Genomic DNA, 19,415 nt, shown 5'->3' with positions numbered 1-19,415 from the left:
TGCATTTCATCCTCTGCTCTTATTTCTCAACCAGTATCAAAACACTTGTCATATTTTACTTCCTTCTTTCAATGCAACCATAAAAAACACTGTGGTTTCTCCTCACACACCAGCCAGTGCCACCATTCTCCTTCCAGCAGCACCGAGGACGCTGACATGCACGGTCACCATCACTGCCAAGTGTCATCTGCCTCTTGACTGCCCACAGGGCTTCACAGGAACAGGCTCCAAAGCACCACTCCCTCAACCACCCCTCTCAGAAAGGGAATTGCAGAAACAGAACAATAATAGCAGGGAAAGGGAAAAAAACCAACTTTAAAAGCAAGATGGTCATTATTTCCTTTGACAGAAGCAGCTTTTGCAGCAGCAGCGGGGTGGGGAGCAGGCAGGCTCTATCCCATGTCATTTGTCCTTTGCAGCTCTGTTCTTTCTCTATTGAAGCTCTGGCCACCTCATGGAGAGGCCCATGAGATTCCCTCCCTGACCCCCCAGAACTGCATCCCGCAGAGAGCCCCATTCAGATTGGATTTAGGGAAGTAAATGGTAGTGGTGCTGTTTTCCCCCTTTGAGCAGGCACTTTCAGCCCTGCCCAAGCACTGCTGAGCTCTGCCCAGTCTTGGGGAGCAGGAAGGGAAGGGGGGTGCCAGCAGCATGGCAGCAATGGTACTTGGGCCACAACAACTCCATGCAACGCTCCAGGAGTGGGGAAAAGGGCTCGTGAAGGGCCTGGAGCCCAAGTGTGATGGGGAAGGGCTGAGGGACCTGGGGGGTTCAGATGGAGAAGAGAAGGCTCAGGGGGGACCTGATGGCTCCCTGCAAGTGCCTGACAGGAGGATGGAGCCAGGAGGGGCTGGGCTCTGCTCCCAAGGAACAAGGGATGGGACAAGAGGAACCGGCCTCAAGCTGCCCCAGGGCAGGTTTAGATGGAGCTGAGGAACAATTCCTGCCCCAGAGGGTGCTCAGCATTGGAACAGGCTGCCCAGGGCAGGGCTGCAGGCACCGGCCCTGCAAGCGTTCACACAGCGTGGAGACGAGGCCTCAGTGCCATGGGTTAGGGGTGGCCTTGGCACTGCTGGGGAACGGTTGGACTGGAGGAGCTTAAAGGGCTTTTCCAACGGAGCTGGGGCTGTGATTCCAGCAGCAGCCGGCGCACAGATACCGCCGTGCTGCAGGCTCCTTCCTCACCCAGCAACTCCCCAATACCGGAGACCCGACCTCCGGCGCACCCCGAGCCCTGAGGCTTCGGGGCTTTCCTGTCCCTTGGGTTGTCCCTCGCACCCCGAGCCCCCAGCAAACAGGGGGGATGCTCCTGCCCCGCGCTGCGGCTGGAGTGGGGCAGCGTGGAGGGGGGGGTGCCCGTACCTCCAGCATCCAGAAAGCCAGCATCTTCCGCATGTAGGGCTTGATCTCCCGCTGCACGCAGTGGAAGTAGGAGGCGCGGGGACTGTACCGCTCCTCCAGGCTCAGCAGGTTCTGCAGCACCCGCCGGTCCCCCAGGAGCTGCGGGTCGTGCTCGGCGCGGGGAACGCGAGGGACGGCTTCCACGCACAGCAGCTCCATGGGCGCGGCGGGCAGGGAACGGCAGGGAACGGAATAGAACGGAACGGAACGGAATAGAACGGAACGGACGGAACGGGACGAACGCAGGGGCTGCCTCCCCACCGGCTCCGCGGACGCCGGGAACTGGCGGCGCTCGCAAAGGGCGGAGCCACCGCCCAGCCCGTTCCGACCCGCGCAACCCGAGGGGCGGAGCCACCGCGGCCTCCAGCCAATCAGCGAGCCGAGCGGCGGCAACGCGCCGAAAGCGGGAGGTGGCCACGCCTCCCGGGGCGGGGCGAAAGGCGCGCCGGCGGGCTGACAGCACGTGGGGCGGCGGCGGGGCCGCTGCTGCCATGTTGGAGCGGAGGGGGAGCAGGCACCGGGACCGGGAGTCCCCGGGGATCGCCCCATCCCTCCGCGGCGGCACCAGTTTCCCCCCCCCCGGCACCCCCTTTGCTTGCAGGGGCCGCTGCCCGCTCTGCGCAGGGCAGGCAGGCTGCAGACAGACAGCCCGGGGGCTGCGGTGAGGCCGCTGTCAACTCAACCTCCGCAGGTCTAAAAGCAGTTAATTCCGTATTTACTCCTGTATCTTTTTTTCCGTGTGTCTGCCCCAAGTCCTTCAAGGCTATGAAAACAATCAGCTGTGTACATACTTGGAGCCGGTCCCTACAAAGGCTTCCACAAGTTCCCCTCATGTTACTCCTGGTGCAGCTCCACAGGAGATAGCGACCTCAGTGTCTGCCCAGATAAGGCTTTGTCAGGCTTGGCTGCGTTTTTCCGAATAATTAACAATTGTTTGGAAATGCCTTTGCAAACTGTACACTGAGCAGCCATTCCTCTGGGAATTTCAAAGTCTTTGGGGTCAGTTTGCACTGACTTCCACAGTGCAGGATTTGCTCTGTTCTGGTACCTCAGTTTGGTGCTGGTTGACCCAGCAGTAATTGCTTTCTAGGCTGAGAAGGTGAAGGCTGTCACTCAGGACACATTGCTCTGATATAGTTTACACCATACAACAATTCTCTAACTGGAAAGGGGAATGGACTGCCTTCAAACCTGCAAATTAAAACCTCCTCAGATTAGCTCTGGGGTCTGTTTTTAATGTGAGCTCCAGCTCCAAAAGCAACCTGCCTGATGGAATAACCAGCCTGAATAAGCCTCGTTGGCACTGGGATGGTGCCACAAGGCAGCATTCACAGCAGCAGCTGGAACCAAATGATTCTAATCACAAATGTGAGAGGTGGGACCAGCAGCAGCTCCTGCTCTGGGCTCCCACAGCCACTCCTGGCTGCCCACCCAGCAGTGGTTCCATCGTGCAAGGCCCTGTCCATCAGTTCCCAGCACAGGATTCCTGGGCACAGGGAATGGGATGGACACAAGCCCAAACTCAACAGCAGGGATCCTGCAGCCCTTGGGGAGCAGAGTGCTCCTGTTCAGAAAGAAAATGGAGCAACAGGATTTGGAACAAGGAAGGACTTTTGGGATGCAGCACCATACAAAGGGGACTCAGTGGAACACCGGACTCGTTCTGCTGGGGTATCCCTCACTATATACACATGTAACATGGTTTTAAGCCAAGGACCAAAGCACCAAAGAAGTGATGTGCCACAACAGCCATTCCCCCTCCCACAAGTCACTTCTCTGGGTGTCATTTTGATACATACAGTACTTTCCCTGCATTTTCAGGCATCTCAAAAGAGTCTCTTAATGCAGAACAAACACACCAAATTAATAAGCATTAAGTAAAACAAGACTGAAGCCTTTGTTCTCCCTCCTCAGGATTTCTGTTGTTGTTGCAAATGGAAAACATCTTTTTGATCAGAGGTTGCAAGGTTCCACTGGTGACAGTGAACACAGGTCACACACAGAACACACACCAGAATCCCCTTTCTACACATGGCTTTGGTTTTCTGCAAGGGATGTGACACTGCCTGAGAACATCCAGCACGGCGATGGGAACGGGAGGAAGGAGAGGGGGTGAACAGATTGATCCCATCCCTGCTGCTTAAAATGAAAAAGAGGAATTTGAGAGCAGATTCTCCCATCCCTTTCCCCACTTCCTTTCACCTTACAAATAAATCTTCAGTGGTGTGGGCAAGAAACATCTGAAGAAGCTATGGGATACATGTCTGTGGACCAGTCAGCTGCTTTTAATCTGGGATGAGCCCCCCCCCACCCCACCCCGGGCTCTTTCATTGTGAGCAGCATCCCCCACTTGTGAGGGGAAGAAAAGGGCCCCATGGCCCACATTTATAGTAAAAATAGCAGCTATTTGCTTTAGTCAGGCAAAGGGAAACCACAGCACTTGGGTTCTTGGTCCTTCTGGTTTTGGGGCTGTGCCTGTTGAAATTGAAAGTTCTAGGCCTTTTCCCAGACTTGATGGTCGTTGTCCCAGTGCCTGCGACACCATCGGGCTCGGTGGCCACGGCGCACACAGCGGCACAACAGGGCCCGTTGCACAAGGAAGTGTTCCCTCCAGATGATGACTTGGCAAAAGCGAGGCCTCTGCAAGCCGCAGGATCAGGCTGGAAAGGGCAAATTACAGCCTGTGGGTGTCCCAAAAAGCCTCTTGTGTGGGTGTGCGGAGGGAAAAGAGAAAATTCCAGGAAAGCCCAATTTTGGTGGCTGCTGTGCAGAGATAGGCAGCTTCCTGGCTTTGGCGACATCAGGAAAGGAAATTCCTTCCGAGCGAACTTGAAAACCCCTGATGGGCTCCAGACTTCCAGGATCTCCAACCAGCAACGTTGTTCTTCGCTGAGTCATAAGGGAGGGCATTTTTGGGGTATGTTGATGATGAATTTAAAAGAGGGACCAGCAACTGGAGCTTTTAAAGGGGACAGTGAGGATGCTGGGCTGATTCTGAGGGGCTGCTGGTGTCATTTGTTGGGATGGCCATTCAACAAGAACACATCCATAACGTCTTTGCTCCAGGAGGTTTTGATCCATGTCATTGTCTGGCCATGCAGGCTGTCCAGCCAGCAGGATTTGCACCTTTTCTTCACTGGTTTCTATGTCTTTTATATCTACCTTCAGCCTAATTTTGATCTACCAAGAGCTGAGCGCTCTTCCTCCTGGGTCATATTGTGACTATGGTATCATCGGTGACAGTGAAATGAAACTACTTAACATATACCAAGGACTTGAAAACCAAATCCAATGAGCAAATAACTATATCATTTGCTAGAGGAAATCCCCCAAAGAGAATGAAAACCAGGTACCATTTTGTGAATGTGTGAGAAAGGGTGAAGATGGTATTTCGCACTTCAAACACAGAATCCCAGCCTGGGTTGGGTTGGAAGGGACCTTAAAGCGCCTCCAGCTCCAACCCCTGCCGCGGGCAGGGACCCCTTCCACTGGAGCAGCTTGCTCCAAGCCCCTGTGTCCAACCTGGCCTTGAGCACTGCTCAAGCAGTCCAAAGCCCCCCTCCACGTTTCCTGTAGCCCCTTTAGGCAATGGGAGCTGCTCTAAGGTCTCCTCTTCCTCCTCACTTCCCCAGGCAGGACTGGTTCTTTCTCCAGGACAGCCACAGCACATCCCCTTTCCCCCTGCACCGCTGGGAAGCTTGAAGCTGGCCCAGCCCTGCTGCCTGGCACTTTGTGCTGGCAGAGAGGCCCCGTTCCTGCCACAGCAACTGCACAGTGTCGTGCAAGCAAAACCTCTTAGAGAAAGCCAAACCCATCTGATCTGTGCAAGACGTGGGCAGGGAGATGAGTTCAGGGCAGGGGAAGGCAGGAAGGATGGACAAGGGCAGGGTGTTGTAACAGAGATGTGTTGGAGATGTAAAATTGCAGGGCAGTGTTTTATAACAATTTGCATATTTGGCAGCCACAGATAATCCCCTGAAATGAACTAAATATATCCCCCCCCCGGGGGCTTTCCAGGCCCCATTTGCCTTCTGAAATTGATTGGTTTCAGCTTTGCATGTTTCTTCTCTGCTCTTTCTTTCAATCTCTACCAGCTGAATTTGGCTGGTGTCTGAAATGTGCCTTTTGGGAGCAAAACTGAGCCTTCACCTGGGGGTGCCTCATGAGTTTGAAGCAATGAAAAGGTGACTTCATTTAGATTTTGATAGGAAAAGGAACTAAGGCAGAAACCGGCTGCTGAAATGACAGATGAAAGCAAAGCTGTCCTAATGCTTCCCATAAAACATCAGCTGAAACTACACTGAAATCTCTGCTGGCCTCAATGGTTCGCTGAGGGAAACTGGGCTGGCTCATTTGGAGCCAAATCTCAGATTAAACTGATCTATAGCCCAAGAACAGGCATGCTCAGGTGCAGGAACAGAGCAGAAACCCCAACAGCATCAACAGTCCCAGTTTTAGTTTTGTTTAAAGAGGCAATTGGGCCAAGATGGGGCTTTCAGTCAATGGAAAAGCTGCACTTTGGCCTTTGAAGCAGCAAGTTTTATCTTCTTCAGAATCCTCATCATCACCGGATCTATCTAAGCATGGCTGGGGCTGGGTTTTCAGATGATATCACCCCAAAGTGATTAGTTACACTCAAAAGCCTGACCAAGTCAGAGGAAAGGGAATGCAGTGGTTGCCAGTAATGGGAAAGGTATTAGGAAACACATCCCTGGGGTCAGATGTTAAACTTGAACTCAACCAAACTTCCCTTCAGCTCAGTGAAAGCATTTTTTCTATGTTAGGAATGAGTAAGATGAGGAAAGCTCTGGGGGCAGAAAGCAGGCTTGTGTTTGAGCATGGGACCAAGTGCAGGAAACCCTCAGCTCCCCATGCCCATAGGCTGCAACTCATGAGCACCCCGGCCTGACCTGCTCCTCTGCTCCATCCTCACCAGCCCTTGTGTGCCACGGCCCTTGGTCCTGCTGGGAATAGTTGCAAAAATCTCTCCCCTTTAGGGAAAATTGGATGTAAAATATAATAGAACAGTTTGCCAATAGCTAAAGGGGCTCTACAAGAAATAGAGAGGGGGCTTTGGACAAGGGCCTGTAGGGACAGGCCAAGGGGAATGGCTTGAACCTGCCAGAGGGGAGACTGAGCTGAGCTCTTAGGCAGAAGCTCTTCCCTGTGAGGGTGCTGAGGCGCTGGCACAGGGTGCCCAGAGAAGCTGTGGCTGCCCCATCCCTGGCAGTGCTCAAGGCCACGTTGGACACAGGGGCTTGGAGCAAGCTGCTCCAGTGGAAGGGGTCCCTGCCCGTGGCAGGGGTTGGAGCCGGATGAGCTTTAAGGTCCCTTCCAACCCAAACCATTCCATGGTTCTATGATTCTATGAAGGGGGGACTGGCCCAGCTGGAACAGGAGCAGGGTGAAAGGAAAATCCTTTACCTCTGGGAGTGCATCAGGACAGGGCAGAGGGCAGGCTCAGAGGGGTGCCAGAAATGGGCAGGCAACATCTCAGTAGGTGAGTTGAGCCTGTGCTGGATGCGGCTCCTCGGAGGGAGGACGTGCTGTGTGCATGGGAGTCGTTTTGGGGGTAGAAAGAAAACGACTGCTACCCCAGGGACTCCCCCCAGTTGGGGTGCACCTGATTGTATTTGCTTCAGCACAGGCTTGGGGACTTTGAACTAGAGGCAGACCTTGAAGGCGAGAAGCCTTTACCAAGAGCTGGCTGCTGGCGCTCGGTTCGCCTCTGGTATAACTGAAAGGAAACATCTTGTACCAAGGCCACAGCAGCCAGAGCGTGCCTGTGCAGCAGCCGGCACCGAGCTGAGCCGCTCTCACCTCCAGCCCTGCAGCTGTGTGTGGTGGCAGACCCCCGGGACCATCCCAAAGCCACCACCTCTGTTGCCAGGCTGGCTTTACCGTGCACAGCACACGTGTCCTCCCCAGGCAGCGAAGGAAGGATGCTCATCCCACCGCTTCAAACTGCAAAGCCAAAAGGGGAGATGTTCAGGACCTACAAACCATAATGATCAAGTAGAAGGGAAGAGTAATGTCACAGCCCTGTGTTAATAAATGGAGGTACAATCCACACAGCATCACCTGCAGCTTTGAAGACAGGTCTCCTGCTGTAAATACGACAGTGCTGGCAGAACACCCTTCCCTGAAGGCACAAATGTGGCTGTATTTCTTGTGACTGTCACTGCCAGGTACCTCTGTATATCCCTGGTATCTCTGTATATGGATGCAGACAGATCACATTCCCTGAGATGCTGTAATAAAATCTGGATGCATTTCTCCCAGCAGTTCTGGTGGCTGGATATCATCTACATATGCTTCTGCATCCATGTCATCAGTAATTACTGCCATTAACAACACACTCATGCAATACGCTCTGTGAACACACACACAGCACCGGGCAAGGAGCATTCCCACTGTACTGAGGCAGGTCTTTGCTGAAGTGATTCCAGTGGTTGCTCAATACATGAACCATTTCTTCCAACACTCATATCTGCTCTGAGCCCAGGAGTTGCTGCTCCTGCCCCCTCTGCCCTCTCCTAAGCACCACAGTGACAAAAGATGTCTCCTGAACATCATAATATCCTAATATTATATCCTAATAATATATCCTAATATATATATTATGATATATAATATATTAATAGACTATCCTAAGCTGAAATCAGAGGTTTCTATGGCTGGCTGAGTTAGAAAAAGTGGTATTGTGTCTTATTCAACTATTGCTACTACAACCAGGCTTCAGGAACCCCAAAAGCAAGTCCACAGCTTGTACTCCTGCCATGTACTGGTGAGCAGAAACCCCATCCTCACTGCGCTCCTAGAGCCTGAGCAGAAGAGCATCAGATCCACTGCAGTGTGCTACCACAGTCAGCCTCCCACCAGGATACTCTCTGTAGCAATTCAAACAGGAACTTCCTTCCCACTGCGAGCTGACAAACAAAAGGGTTCCTGCAATCAGGCATGAGTGCTTCTGAGTTTGTTTCAGTAGCTCTTGAGCATGATTTAGAAGGTGAGCTGGCAGACCATGGCCCCAGAACAAGTGCTGACATCTGGGCAGCGAACAGCCTGTGCCAGGGGCTGAGCCAGACCGCTTTCAGAGTGAAATCCAGCTGGATAAGCTCTGCCCTGGCTGCTGCCACAGGGCTGATCCCTGGTATCTGCTTCACACTGAAGAACACTCTGGTGCTACCTGTATTTCGGAACTACACACCATAACCTGCTGGGGATGGACAAAAGATGAAGGGATGGCAGCAGAGGAAAGCAGGAGCATCCATGCTTACCAATGAGGGCACTGGAACGACTTGCGCCTTGCTCTCAGCAGATGAAGGCCAGGCCTTGACAGGGAGCCATCACCTCCCTGATGATCTTCCACAGCAGACAAGGGGATCATACAACTGTTGCTGGCTCTTCACCTCCATAGTGGGGGAGACTCCCTGCTGCACAGCCACCTTGCCAGTGCCCGTGCAGGCCCAGGGCAATGATAAGTGCAGAACTGCTGCACAGCCTCATCATCGGAGCTGCTGCTATCTGCACAGCTCGGGTCAGGAGCACACAGCTTGTCAGCCCTACCAGGAACTGCCAGTGCCATAACAATACCTCCTCCTTCCTAATACAGCTGAGCCAAAGCCCATTGCAGGCAGCTGATGGATGCTGGCCCAGCAGCTTTAGAAGCAGCTGGAGATGTTGGAGCTTGAGATGCTGGTTTGGACCCATAAAGGTGTTATGCTGCCAGGTAAGTGGCTGTCACTGGGGCACTGCAGGGATTACTGAGCTCTGCCAGCGGATGTGACCTCTCTGGGAAGCCATGGCCCTGCTGGAAGCCTATGAGGGAATGGAGGAGCATGTGACAGATGAACACACAAGGAACACAGGGACAAGGACACATCGGTCATCACGGCCTAGCAGGCGCAGCTTTGCTGCTCCTTGCCCTGGAATGCCCCTGTCTCTGCTCCCTAAGTGTGACTTTGGAACTGAGATCTCTGCAGTCTCCCTTTTGCCTTCTCCTTCTGTGTGTTGGACCAACCTGGTCTCTGGGAGGAGGGCTGCAAACAGCAAGAGGAGGAAAGAGACTCTTCAACAGGGACTGCAGTGACAGGACAAGGGGTGATGGGTTTAAACTGGAACAGGGGAAGTTCAGGTTGGAGATAAGGCAGAAGTTGTTACCTGTGGGGGTGCTGAGGCGCTGGCACAGGGTGCCCAGAGAAGCTGTGGCTGCCCCATCCCTGGCAGTGTTCAAGGCCAGGTTGGACACAGGGGCTTGGAGCAAGAGGCTTCAGTGGAAGGGGTCCCTGCCCGTGGCAAGGGGCTTGGACTGGATGAGCTTTAAGGTCCCTTCCAACACAAACCATTCCATGATTCTACGAAGCATGCAGAGAACCAGGCAAAGGGAGGAAGATGAACTGCACTGCTCTGCTCAATCTGTGACAAATGTGTGGCTCAGCTGGCAAGTGACAGGAGAGATGCTGGTCTGACACAGCCAAAGGGCTTCCATTTCCCAGGCTGAGCTCTGAGCAGCACACGATGGAGAGCAGAGTGAGTTGTTTCTCCTCCCACCTGAAGGGCTTCTTGCATTCAGACAAGGCAAATGTCAAATTGGCACGAGATTTTGACTTGTCAGCCCAGACAGAGACAGGAGCTGGGAAGAGGCACCCTTCGAGCCAGAAAGGAAAGGGAAGATAAGGAAAGGAAAAGCTGAATCAAGGATCAAGGACTGGATTTTCAGTAGCCAGCAGATACTTGTTGTGCAGGTGGTGGAAGAAGCAGGGTCTGGATTATTCTCAGCCAAAGCAAAGTGTAACCATGTTTGCATAAGAGCATTGATTGCTCTACCTCTGCTGGCAAATAAACCTCCCACAGCTCAAGAACAAGTGACAGTGGCGAAGCACGGACCAGACCTACATCTTCTGAGCCCCAGTGGTTTGTGGGGCAGGCAGATATGTATAGAAGTGATGGTTGTACTGAAGGAAATGCTCCTTACTGGGTGAAACACAGAGACTACTGCAGTTACCGAAGGAAATCAGAGCTGGGTCTAAAGATGGAAAGGGGTGTGGGGGGGAAATTAACCAAAATACGGGGAAATAATACTACTACTACTGATGTTCTCAAGGCCTACAGAGATCACTATCAAGGGCTACACCCCTGCTGGCCCCAGGGCATCCCGGTACCCAAAGCTCAGCTCTGACAGGGTGGAGCTGTCAGCATCTGCACCAGCTCTGGCCCCCTGCCCGCCCTGGGCATGAGGAGCCTCACTCAGCAAAACAAGAGCCTTCAGAGGATGTTTTTCTCCAACAAAGCTGGGAAAGTGGTTGATTTTTCTACCTGAAAACAAATCCATCCATCGTTCCATTCTGTCCAGTCAATCTCTGTCCTTGCCGTGCTGCAATGGGAAGTTCAGGCTGGAGATAAGGAAGAGGTTCTTCCCTGTGAGGATGGTGAGGCCCTGGAACAGGCTGGTCAAAGAAGCAGTAAATGCTCCATCCCTGTCAGTGTTCAAGGCCAGGTTGGACAGAGCCTTGGGTGACATGGCCTACTGCGAGGCATCCATGCCCATGGCAGAGGGCTGGAACTGGGTGATCTTAAGGTCCTTTCCAGCCCAAACCATCCTCTGGTTCTTTGTGGAGTGGAAGCAGCAGGATTTGGCCCTGAGACCATAAAGGGGAATTTTTCCTGAGTCTGCTGGACACAGACACACGCTGTGGGCCCTTGCCTGCCCCAGCCTCAGTGCTGCAGCCCAAGCCTCACCACAGCGGGTCCCCTGCGCTGCAGCACAGCCCGAGCTGGGCAGGAAACATTCATTCCTCCCATCCCACAAACATCTTCCTGTTCCGCAGCAGGATGAACCCAAGACCTCTCAGTGCTTCTATAGCCTTGTTTGCTAAAGAAACAAGCCCCATACAACGCTGCTGCCTGTGGCTGTGTTCTCTTTCCCATCAACTCTTAGTCCTTCAGTCGGTTTCAACCAAGCTGGACCAACTTGATCAGGTAAAGCTGCCACTGGTGTTGTATCCCCATGAGCCTCCTACAAGCAGGAGAGACCCAAATCACACTTCCACTGAGAAACAGACTCAGTCCTTTGCAGACCCTGGGTAACAGACACATGAGCTTGAGTTCTGCCTGACCTTGCTGCCCACAGAAAGTGTCTGGAAAGATGTGCTGCACCACGGCACGACCTGGATGTGGGATGATAAACCCAAGTGCAAGACTTTCTTCCTCTTGTCCAGGATTCTCTGGACCCAAGGTAGCTCCAGCCAGTGCAGCAGGGTCACACATTCCCTGTTCTAACAGACATGGGGACTTTCAGCTCCAGCACAGGGCATCAGATGTCTCCCGCATCCGCCTTGTTGCACCCTTCATCAGCAAGAAACTGGGAGTAGCTTTTGCCTTGACCCTTCAGCAAAGCACCCACCACGTCACACACATCCCTCCACCCCCCAGCTCCTCACCACGCTCTGCAGAGGACACTTCCCTTTAGCTCTCATCCCCTTGCTGCCACCTCACAGCTCTTCACTGCCTCAATACCTAATCGTGCATCCCAGCTCCTGTGTTATCTGGGCCCTGAGGCCACCCTGGACCAGCCGCCATGCCAGACAGGTCAGAGATAAGCAAAAGGTCCTTTTGTGCTCCTGTCTCCATGCCTGGGCTTCTTAGAATCGAGCTGCCCTCAAAGAGAGGCAGATGACAAACAACTGCATGGGGATGTAGACTGATAGCACTTCCCTAAGTGCCCTGAACCGTCTTTTAATGCCCAGGCAGGAGGGAGAGGCTGCCCTAAGGTATCAGCAGGCTCATATTCCTACACACAGAGAAGCATAAGAGCAGCAAGAAGAGATGTACAGATACAACTGAATCCACTCATGGCCTAGAAGAGGTAGAGATGCACCAGTGTCCTCCAGCTGCTGCAGCCTGGCAGGGAAGCCTGGGAGCATTTAAAGAGGGTGAGATTGATGCCACTGCTGGCAGCCAGCACAAAGCCTCAGACTTCCCTCCACAGCCCGAGCTGAGGCTGGCGATGGGTCCAGGGCCAGGATGCTGAGCACAGAGCTGGTGTCTAGGCTGAGGCACAGAGGAATTCCCAGTCAGGTCACTGGGCAGGCAGCACTGGAAGGGTCTGGGAACCAATTCCTGAGCCAAGTGAAAATAACCTCTGGCTTTTCATCAGTGACAAGTTAGAAGGTGGATGGCGAAATAAGATCAATCGCACCGAATCCCACCTTTCTAAGCCTACCTCATTCAATCAGAACTGCTGTGAGTTTCCTCCCAGCTTAGGCCAATAGTAAGCACTCTGGGAACTCCCATCCCTGCAGTTTAGCAGTGATGAATGAGTTAACACCTGCAAAATGCTTTGCTGCTGTACATTTCCCAAGCAGGCAGTGCAAATGCTGCTTCTGGATTAAGAAAGACCATGGAATACCTGTTTAGTTTATAACCGGAATAAGATTTAGATGTCCTGTTGTACTGCCTGACCACATCCTACCTGCACACAGCACCCCACCACTGTGTACAGCTCTTGTACCACAGCCTATAGGAACACTGAGACACCCACTTCCCTTTTGCTCCCAGCAGGAAGGCTGGTGCCAAAGGCTTTAGATTCCAACATTCCCCCCAGTAAATCCACTCTGCCTTACTGTCTGCATATGCAGTGCTGGGGAGAGCCACACTGCTGGGCCTGGGGCTGTTACAGCTAATAAGTGACTTGCAGTAACCTCCAGGATTAATATTCGCACCTCCTCAGTCTCCTGCCAAGGCAGCTCCTTCCTCCAGCCACAGCCTCCTCCATCACTGTCCCCTGCTACTGCCTTGGTATGAAGTGATGCCAAGTGTCTGCATGACTTGGTTTAGGACAGAGCTTGTGATCTATCTGAAAGAGGAGAGACACATTCATCTAAGTGTCAGCTATTCCTGGGAACACATCAACCAGAGACACCAGAAGCTAACAGTGTACCCTGGAAACTCCTGCTTGGGTCAGTAGATGGACTCAGCTCTGAATACCAGCTTGATGTCCATGGAAACAGCAGATCTCCCTTTTTCAGGCACACACTGCTGGAGATTACAGTTGATCCTAAGGTAGGAATAAACTAAACCAGGGACTGGGCATTTGGCTCTCTGAACCTGACAGGGCTCTCCTGCTAGATGGGGTTAGGAGCTGCTGCTAGGCCAAGACCAGACTCATATCCTTTGCTGTTAGAGCCATCAAAATCCCAAGTGATTCCCTCCCTGATGCAAGCACAAGTCCTCAGCCCCTGCTAAGAGCAGGGAGCTCAGCCTGTGACCAGTGATGGCTACAGAGTCCCATCCCTGTAGCCAACAGCTGAGATGGTGACATACAGCAGGTTTAAAGCCAGGGCTGATGTTTGCCCTCAGTTATCCCCTTGAGACCCGCCTCGACCTCAACAGGCTCCCATGTGCAGCACAAAGCACCTCTCAGCCCATCCAGCTCCACAACATGCAAACTTATTTTTACCTGACAGCTATGTTTGAAGTATACACAAGTGTTTATTTACTTCCTGCAGTGAAAGTTAAGAAGGGGAAAAAATAGATGCTGAGCAACGATCTCTGCTCACCTGCAGAGGCTGATGGTTGGCTGCGCAGCTGAGCACTGCAGTGCTGCCCTACAGACACACCACTTCCCACTCCCCACCTCTTGGCACTTCTTGCACCTGCAGCTCTGGCTCAGCCAAGCCCTCAGGCACAGTGAGGTGCCCAAAGGAGATGTAGCTGGTCACATCCACATCACAAAGCATGTGGATGATGCTTTGAGCTAGACCTGCAAACCACTGCTTTAGAGCAGGGATGGTTATTGAGAACAGAGATGATGCTTGAATCCTCAGCCCCCAAAGGTTTGCTGTACTTATGCCCACTGTGCCCTACATTTAACCCGTCAGCTTTGCAAGCTGATGGGTTCAAACAGCTTTAACAGTTGCATCAGAGTGAAAACCAGCTGCAAGAGGGGCAGAACATGAATGTGGCACAAGAGCTTTGAGGAGAGATGGAAGCAGGGACGTTACACAACATCTCAGCAGCAGTTTCGCTGCACACACTGTCACAGCTTGAATTACATCAGGTTTTCCCAGCTCTGGTGCTGTCACTGCTGCTCTCACACTCCATTACCTGTTTGCATGCCATGCAACACCCAGCAGAGCTGAGCCTTCCCTTGCATCACAAGCAATAATGGGGCTGGATCCTTCCCTGCACTGACCAAGTCATGCCACAGATCTAGATGCGTACCCAAGCCAGGCAGGGCTCTCTCTTGGGCAACAGAAAGCTGCTGAGAGAGTTACTGGGTAAAGCTGAGAGGCGTCATCTCCCCACATGAAGGATATGGGGGAATCTCTGCAAAAATCTGAGCCTCTCTGGGGTATTTCCAATGGAGAGGCTGAGCTGGGCTCTGACTGTCAATGCAAGTAAATAGATCAGGCAGACCTCCCATCTTTATTTAGTCATAAGTTTCCTGGCTCAGGCCAGGAATCTAAACAGAGCTGGTTTGAAAGGTGCTTTCCATAAGCCTGGAGTCCATCTGTGCTTGCCTGGGCCCAGCTCCCCCATAAAACATGTGCATACAGAAACCTGAGCTGTCCTGAGGAGCAGAAGTACCTGAATGCTCTAGTTTAGAACAGGCCATTTTCAACTGAAAAGCCTTTGCAAGAGAATGCCCCAGCCACATATGGAAAGGAATAAGGTGAATTGTGCAAAGAACAATTAGGGTGGGATCACCCTAATTGGGATCAAGCAGACCTACATCCATCTGTGTGGAGCAGGGGACCAGCCCCTCCCTGCCTTGGGCCACCAAAATGCCTCCTGGAGAGAGCTCTGTGGTAGCTGCAAACAGGGATGCAGGATGGAGCTGTCTGCGCAGGGATGTGCTGCTTCTCACCTCTGCTGATGGTGAGGAGGTGGTGACAGATAAACCCCACAGCAGAGCTGCTTTGGGCCTTGTCAAATGTTCGTGTTGAGGCACCAGTGCTGGTCTCAGGCATTGCAGGCAGGGGCACAAACAGTTCTGCTGATGTTCCTTTCATCTCCCCCTTGCCCAAGCTGTGGTTCTTGCGCTGCCAGCACACTGCTTACCTCAACTACACGCAAGGGCAGAAGGACACAAGGCAGCACTCCTGCACCAGCTCCGACTTCTGCTCTCAAATAGGAAGTTGATAAAACCCTCACTTTTTGGCTGCAAGAAGAAAATCAGATTTCAAAACCACTGTCAGAAGGGCTCAGAGTCCTGCAGCAGCCCTGGCATTAACCCTTTGCAGAAGGCAGCTGGGGCTGACATCAGATACCCTGGTCTTGCCTTGCTCAACCCTTTGGAGGCTTTTCCCCCTCCCTGAGCTGCTGTTTACATTCTCTTGTAACACTGCTTTTACCTTGGGACCTATCAGATGGCAAAGCTGCCTTCCTCCATGAGCAGGATGGGGGTTGGAGAGGAGGGAGGAAAGGGGAGGGTAGGAAAAACTGCTGTCTCAGTTCATGTGCACCCACTGCAAGCAAGGAGCAGAGAGGAAAGAGAAGCCCAGTGCTAGGCTGGATGGCAAAACCCTCTCAGCAAAACACTTAGCTCCTGGGGGAAGATCCAGCTCCTCAGTGGCTGCATGGGCTTTCCCAGCCCCAAAATCCTGATTCCAAAAGACAACTCCCAGAAGAGCCAAGTTTCACCTCTGTTTGGAGGTGGATTTTCCACCCAGCTGGCACCCTTCTGCTTGAGAATCCCTTCTCAAGGGACAGACACACAGCAACCTATAGATCTCCAGGGCTGGAGAGGTGCCATTCAGAGTCTCAGAACACCCATATCCATGCTAAAGAAAACACTTGGCACACAAGACATCCCAGAGGGCTGAGCCCTGGTGTTTGCTCCAAGGATCCACACTGACATGGCTCTTTGGATTAAAAAGACTAGGCCTGGGGGAACTTCACTTGGGCATGTCACAGATTCAGCATCCTCTTAAGTACAGAAAATACCACTAGAAGAGGCCAGTTTTCAGGTTGTTTTGCCCATGTCCTTTGCTGCTCTGGCCTAGGGATGGTGCTGACCCTGGTGGGGGTGTAGAGCAGAGGCCCACAGCAGCCAGAACATGAGGACCATCAGCTCAGCAGCTCTTCTCCACACACATAAATTTAATGGACATTGGAAGCACCCTGCTCCCAGGGGAGGAGATTCCCTAGTTCCTGGGAGGCAGCAGATTTGTCTCGCCTCTTCAACACGCACAAACACCCCTTTGGAACCCTCCTGCCACGTGCTGGAGCAGCACAAACCCTCCCCATCAGGCCTGTTCCCTTTGCAATGTCCCTGTGATGCTGTAGGTTGCAGACAACCTTTGCAGAAGGTCCCAAGCACTAACCCAGCTCTGTGATACTCACCCCCTTCCCCTCCTCTCTTGCTGCCTCTTCTCTACCAGTCTGTGATGAAATGGAGCGTGTTCAACTGCCACAGCCAGATGTGGGGACCCCCTTCATGTGTTAGAAGAAAGCAAAGAATCAGAATCACATATGGTGACAGCTGTCTGCATGTGAAATGGGGCCTGGAGCTCTCTGTGTACACCCCAGCCACAGGATCCTTGCTTGTGCCATGGGAACTCAATTTATCAGCTCTTCAGAGAGCTGATCTTACGGATTTACCCCCAGATAGACCCTGCTGTCAGGGAGGGTGAGGAACCCTTTCACCCCACATGCCCTCCTGTACAACCCTCCCTTGGAAGTCAATGCAGACCACAGTTCTCTGTGGCCAGGGAGCCTTTTAAGCACAGACCTGCTCTTCTCCATCTCCATGGGCCAATATAAGCCTTGGTGCCCTCAAAGATCCCCCTCCCTCCAGCCAAACTAGATGGTTCTACAGCCATGGAAAGCTTGGTTTGCATCTGCCCTAGGGCAGGCTCCCTTGCTCCCAGCCACACAAGTGTCACCCTGAGTTCCATCAAATCCCCTGTCCATTACACTTCAGCAGGTGTTTATTGCCACCAGCCCTGGGAAGATCAGTTCTTAGGGTGACACCAGCATCCTTTTGGCCTGATAGAGGTCCTCACAGACAAAGCCAGGTGCCACACAGTCCTGCTCTGAGGAGGACACTATCCAAGGAGCATCATCCAGTGCCACCAGTTTCTACCCACAAACATTTTCTTCGCTATTTTGTTTTTGCCATTTCCTGGGACAGGGAATATTCTGGAATTTCCCAGCCCATCATCATTAGGTTGGACCCTCAGAAGACCAGGGCACAACAGAGGGACAGCAGCAGAGCCAAGTCAGAAACGTGACCAGTTAACAGTGCTTATGGAGAAAGCTTCAGCCTTAGAGAAGAAGAGACATGAGGGAGGAGGAAGGGAGATGCTCTCCATCCCCATGCCCAGAGCAAGGGGGGAACAGACACAAGAAGCCTATCGCTGCCCCCCAGCTGGTGCGGCTCCCTGGAGCCAGTGGGGACAGTGCTGTCATCTGTGTGAGCCTTTATCAGCTCCTGGTTCTGCTTTGGGCCTGTCTTGCTCCAAACTCTCGATTTCCAAAAAGGGTGGGAGATGTCCTGGAATCAGCAGCACATCCTGAACAGCTGCTGCCAGCCCCTATCTCTGCCTCACCCCTTGTGCTGCTGCTGCTGCAGCTCCAGAGAACAAGCTGCTAACACAGCGGCCTTGAGGAGAGACCTTACACCACAAATCCAGAGCCGTCTGGTTGTCTGATAGGGTTCAGTTTGGGGTTCCCATCATGTGTGGCTGATCCAAGGCTTCCATAAACTAACTGTGCTCCCGTGGGAAGAGCTGTGTGGAGAAAACAAGTTTTCCCAGCTCAGGCTTATTCCAGGCTATGACGTGGAACCCCTTTTTCCTCTCAGAAAAGGTAGAGACCCGTTTTAATACCCAAGGCATGGAGCAACTGGCATGAAGACAGCATTACCTGTATCTCCAGCATGGGCAATGGGATTTTTCCATGGCCATGGGTAGAAGAAGGAAGTACATATGGACATGGACAATCAGGTCTCTCCACCCATCTGCACAGAGACACTTAAGCATCTAATCCCAGTTGGAATAAGTCTCCAGGCCAGCAAAAACCACGCTTTCTGGGGGGGTGTATGATTCTAGAGACTAAGCAATGCAGCTTGTGAAATCAAGGCAGGCCTTCAAAGAGGCAGGTTCTTTGTGGAAGTCCTTGAAAGACAAATTATTTAACAAACCTCCCTCTCCCAACAGCCCATTTCCGAATTCCTTCCTAAGAAGCCTCCCTGTCCCCCAAGAATCCTGTTTTGAGCACAGATGAATAAACTTCACACTTTGTTCTTAGGAAGAATCTTTTATCAGCTTCTTGGCCTGATAGTGACAGTTTTCATTTCATCTGAAGGTAGGAATAGGGAGCTGGATTTGATCAAACAAGAATCAGCCCAAACCCGAGCTCTAAACACAGCCCGAACCTGCTGAGAAGGTCCAATAAGTTCACAGAAGTTCCTACATTTCATCCATTGCTGCTGCTTCTGTATCTGCAGCATCCCACTGGGAAGAAAAAAGGGACTTTCATCAGACAGCTCAAATTTACAGCTACAGGCACTTGCTCAAAGTGCTTTGCTAAGAAACTCTGACGCTTCAAATGACAGATTTAATGGGCAAATGAAGGTGACAGCAGACCCGCTCAACCCTGTTACTGTCACCCACTCCTGCAAGAGTGGGCAGCTCCCAACTCTGCAACTCTTCCACTCAAATCACTCCCGGGTCTCCCGCTATTCCTCAGATCCATTTTAAAGATGGGGAAAAAAAAGCATAAGTACAAAAGGGAAGCTTATTGCTTCACACAAAGACTAACAGCAGAGCCAAACCCAGGCTCTGGATGCTGGTGTCCTGGTCCTTGCATCCCAGCAGCAGCCCAGTTTGTACCACATCACCCAACACTGATGAGAAGCATCTCCAAGAGCTTGTAAAACCCCTCAGTCCTACCTAGAAGTTATACCATGCATAAGACTTAGCTGAGGCACGTGGGCTCTTCAGAACCCATCCAAAGAGCTTCCCCATCCTTTGGGAATTGGAAGCACTCACAAAAACACACCAAGC

General features: G+C 52.4%; 1 protein-coding gene across 10 annotated transcripts in view; it reads right to left on the bottom strand.

Moving 5' to 3' along the window:
• CCND3 (cyclin D3) overlaps nt 1-19,415 on the bottom strand; it is a 34,669-nt gene that overhangs the window by 9,552 nt on the left and 5,702 nt on the right. For 3 of the 10 annotated variants that reach the window (XM_065698255.1, XM_065698254.1, XM_065698256.1), the window contains exons 3-4: nt 16,750-16,839; nt 15,466-15,565 (exon numbers count right to left, since the gene is read on the bottom strand). The exons of 4 other annotated variants lie outside the window; for them this stretch is intronic. In XM_065698255.1, coding sequence (XP_065554327.1) covers nt 15,466-15,565; nt 16,750-16,839 — 190 coding nt within the window. Of the gene's footprint in view, nt 1-1,362; nt 1,719-8,681; nt 8,705-15,465; nt 15,566-16,749; nt 16,840-19,415 lie in introns of those variants that run through there. 3 more of the 10 variants (XM_065698258.1, XM_065698259.1, XM_065698257.1) reach the window with 3 other exon arrangements.

Source organism: Lathamus discolor, chromosome 19 (assembly GCF_037157495.1).
Source record: "Lathamus discolor isolate bLatDis1 chromosome 19, bLatDis1.hap1, whole genome shotgun sequence".
Lineage (NCBI taxonomy): Eukaryota > Metazoa > Chordata > Aves > Psittaciformes > Psittacidae > Lathamus > Lathamus discolor.
This window is presented reverse-complemented; position numbering and strand designations above follow the sequence as displayed.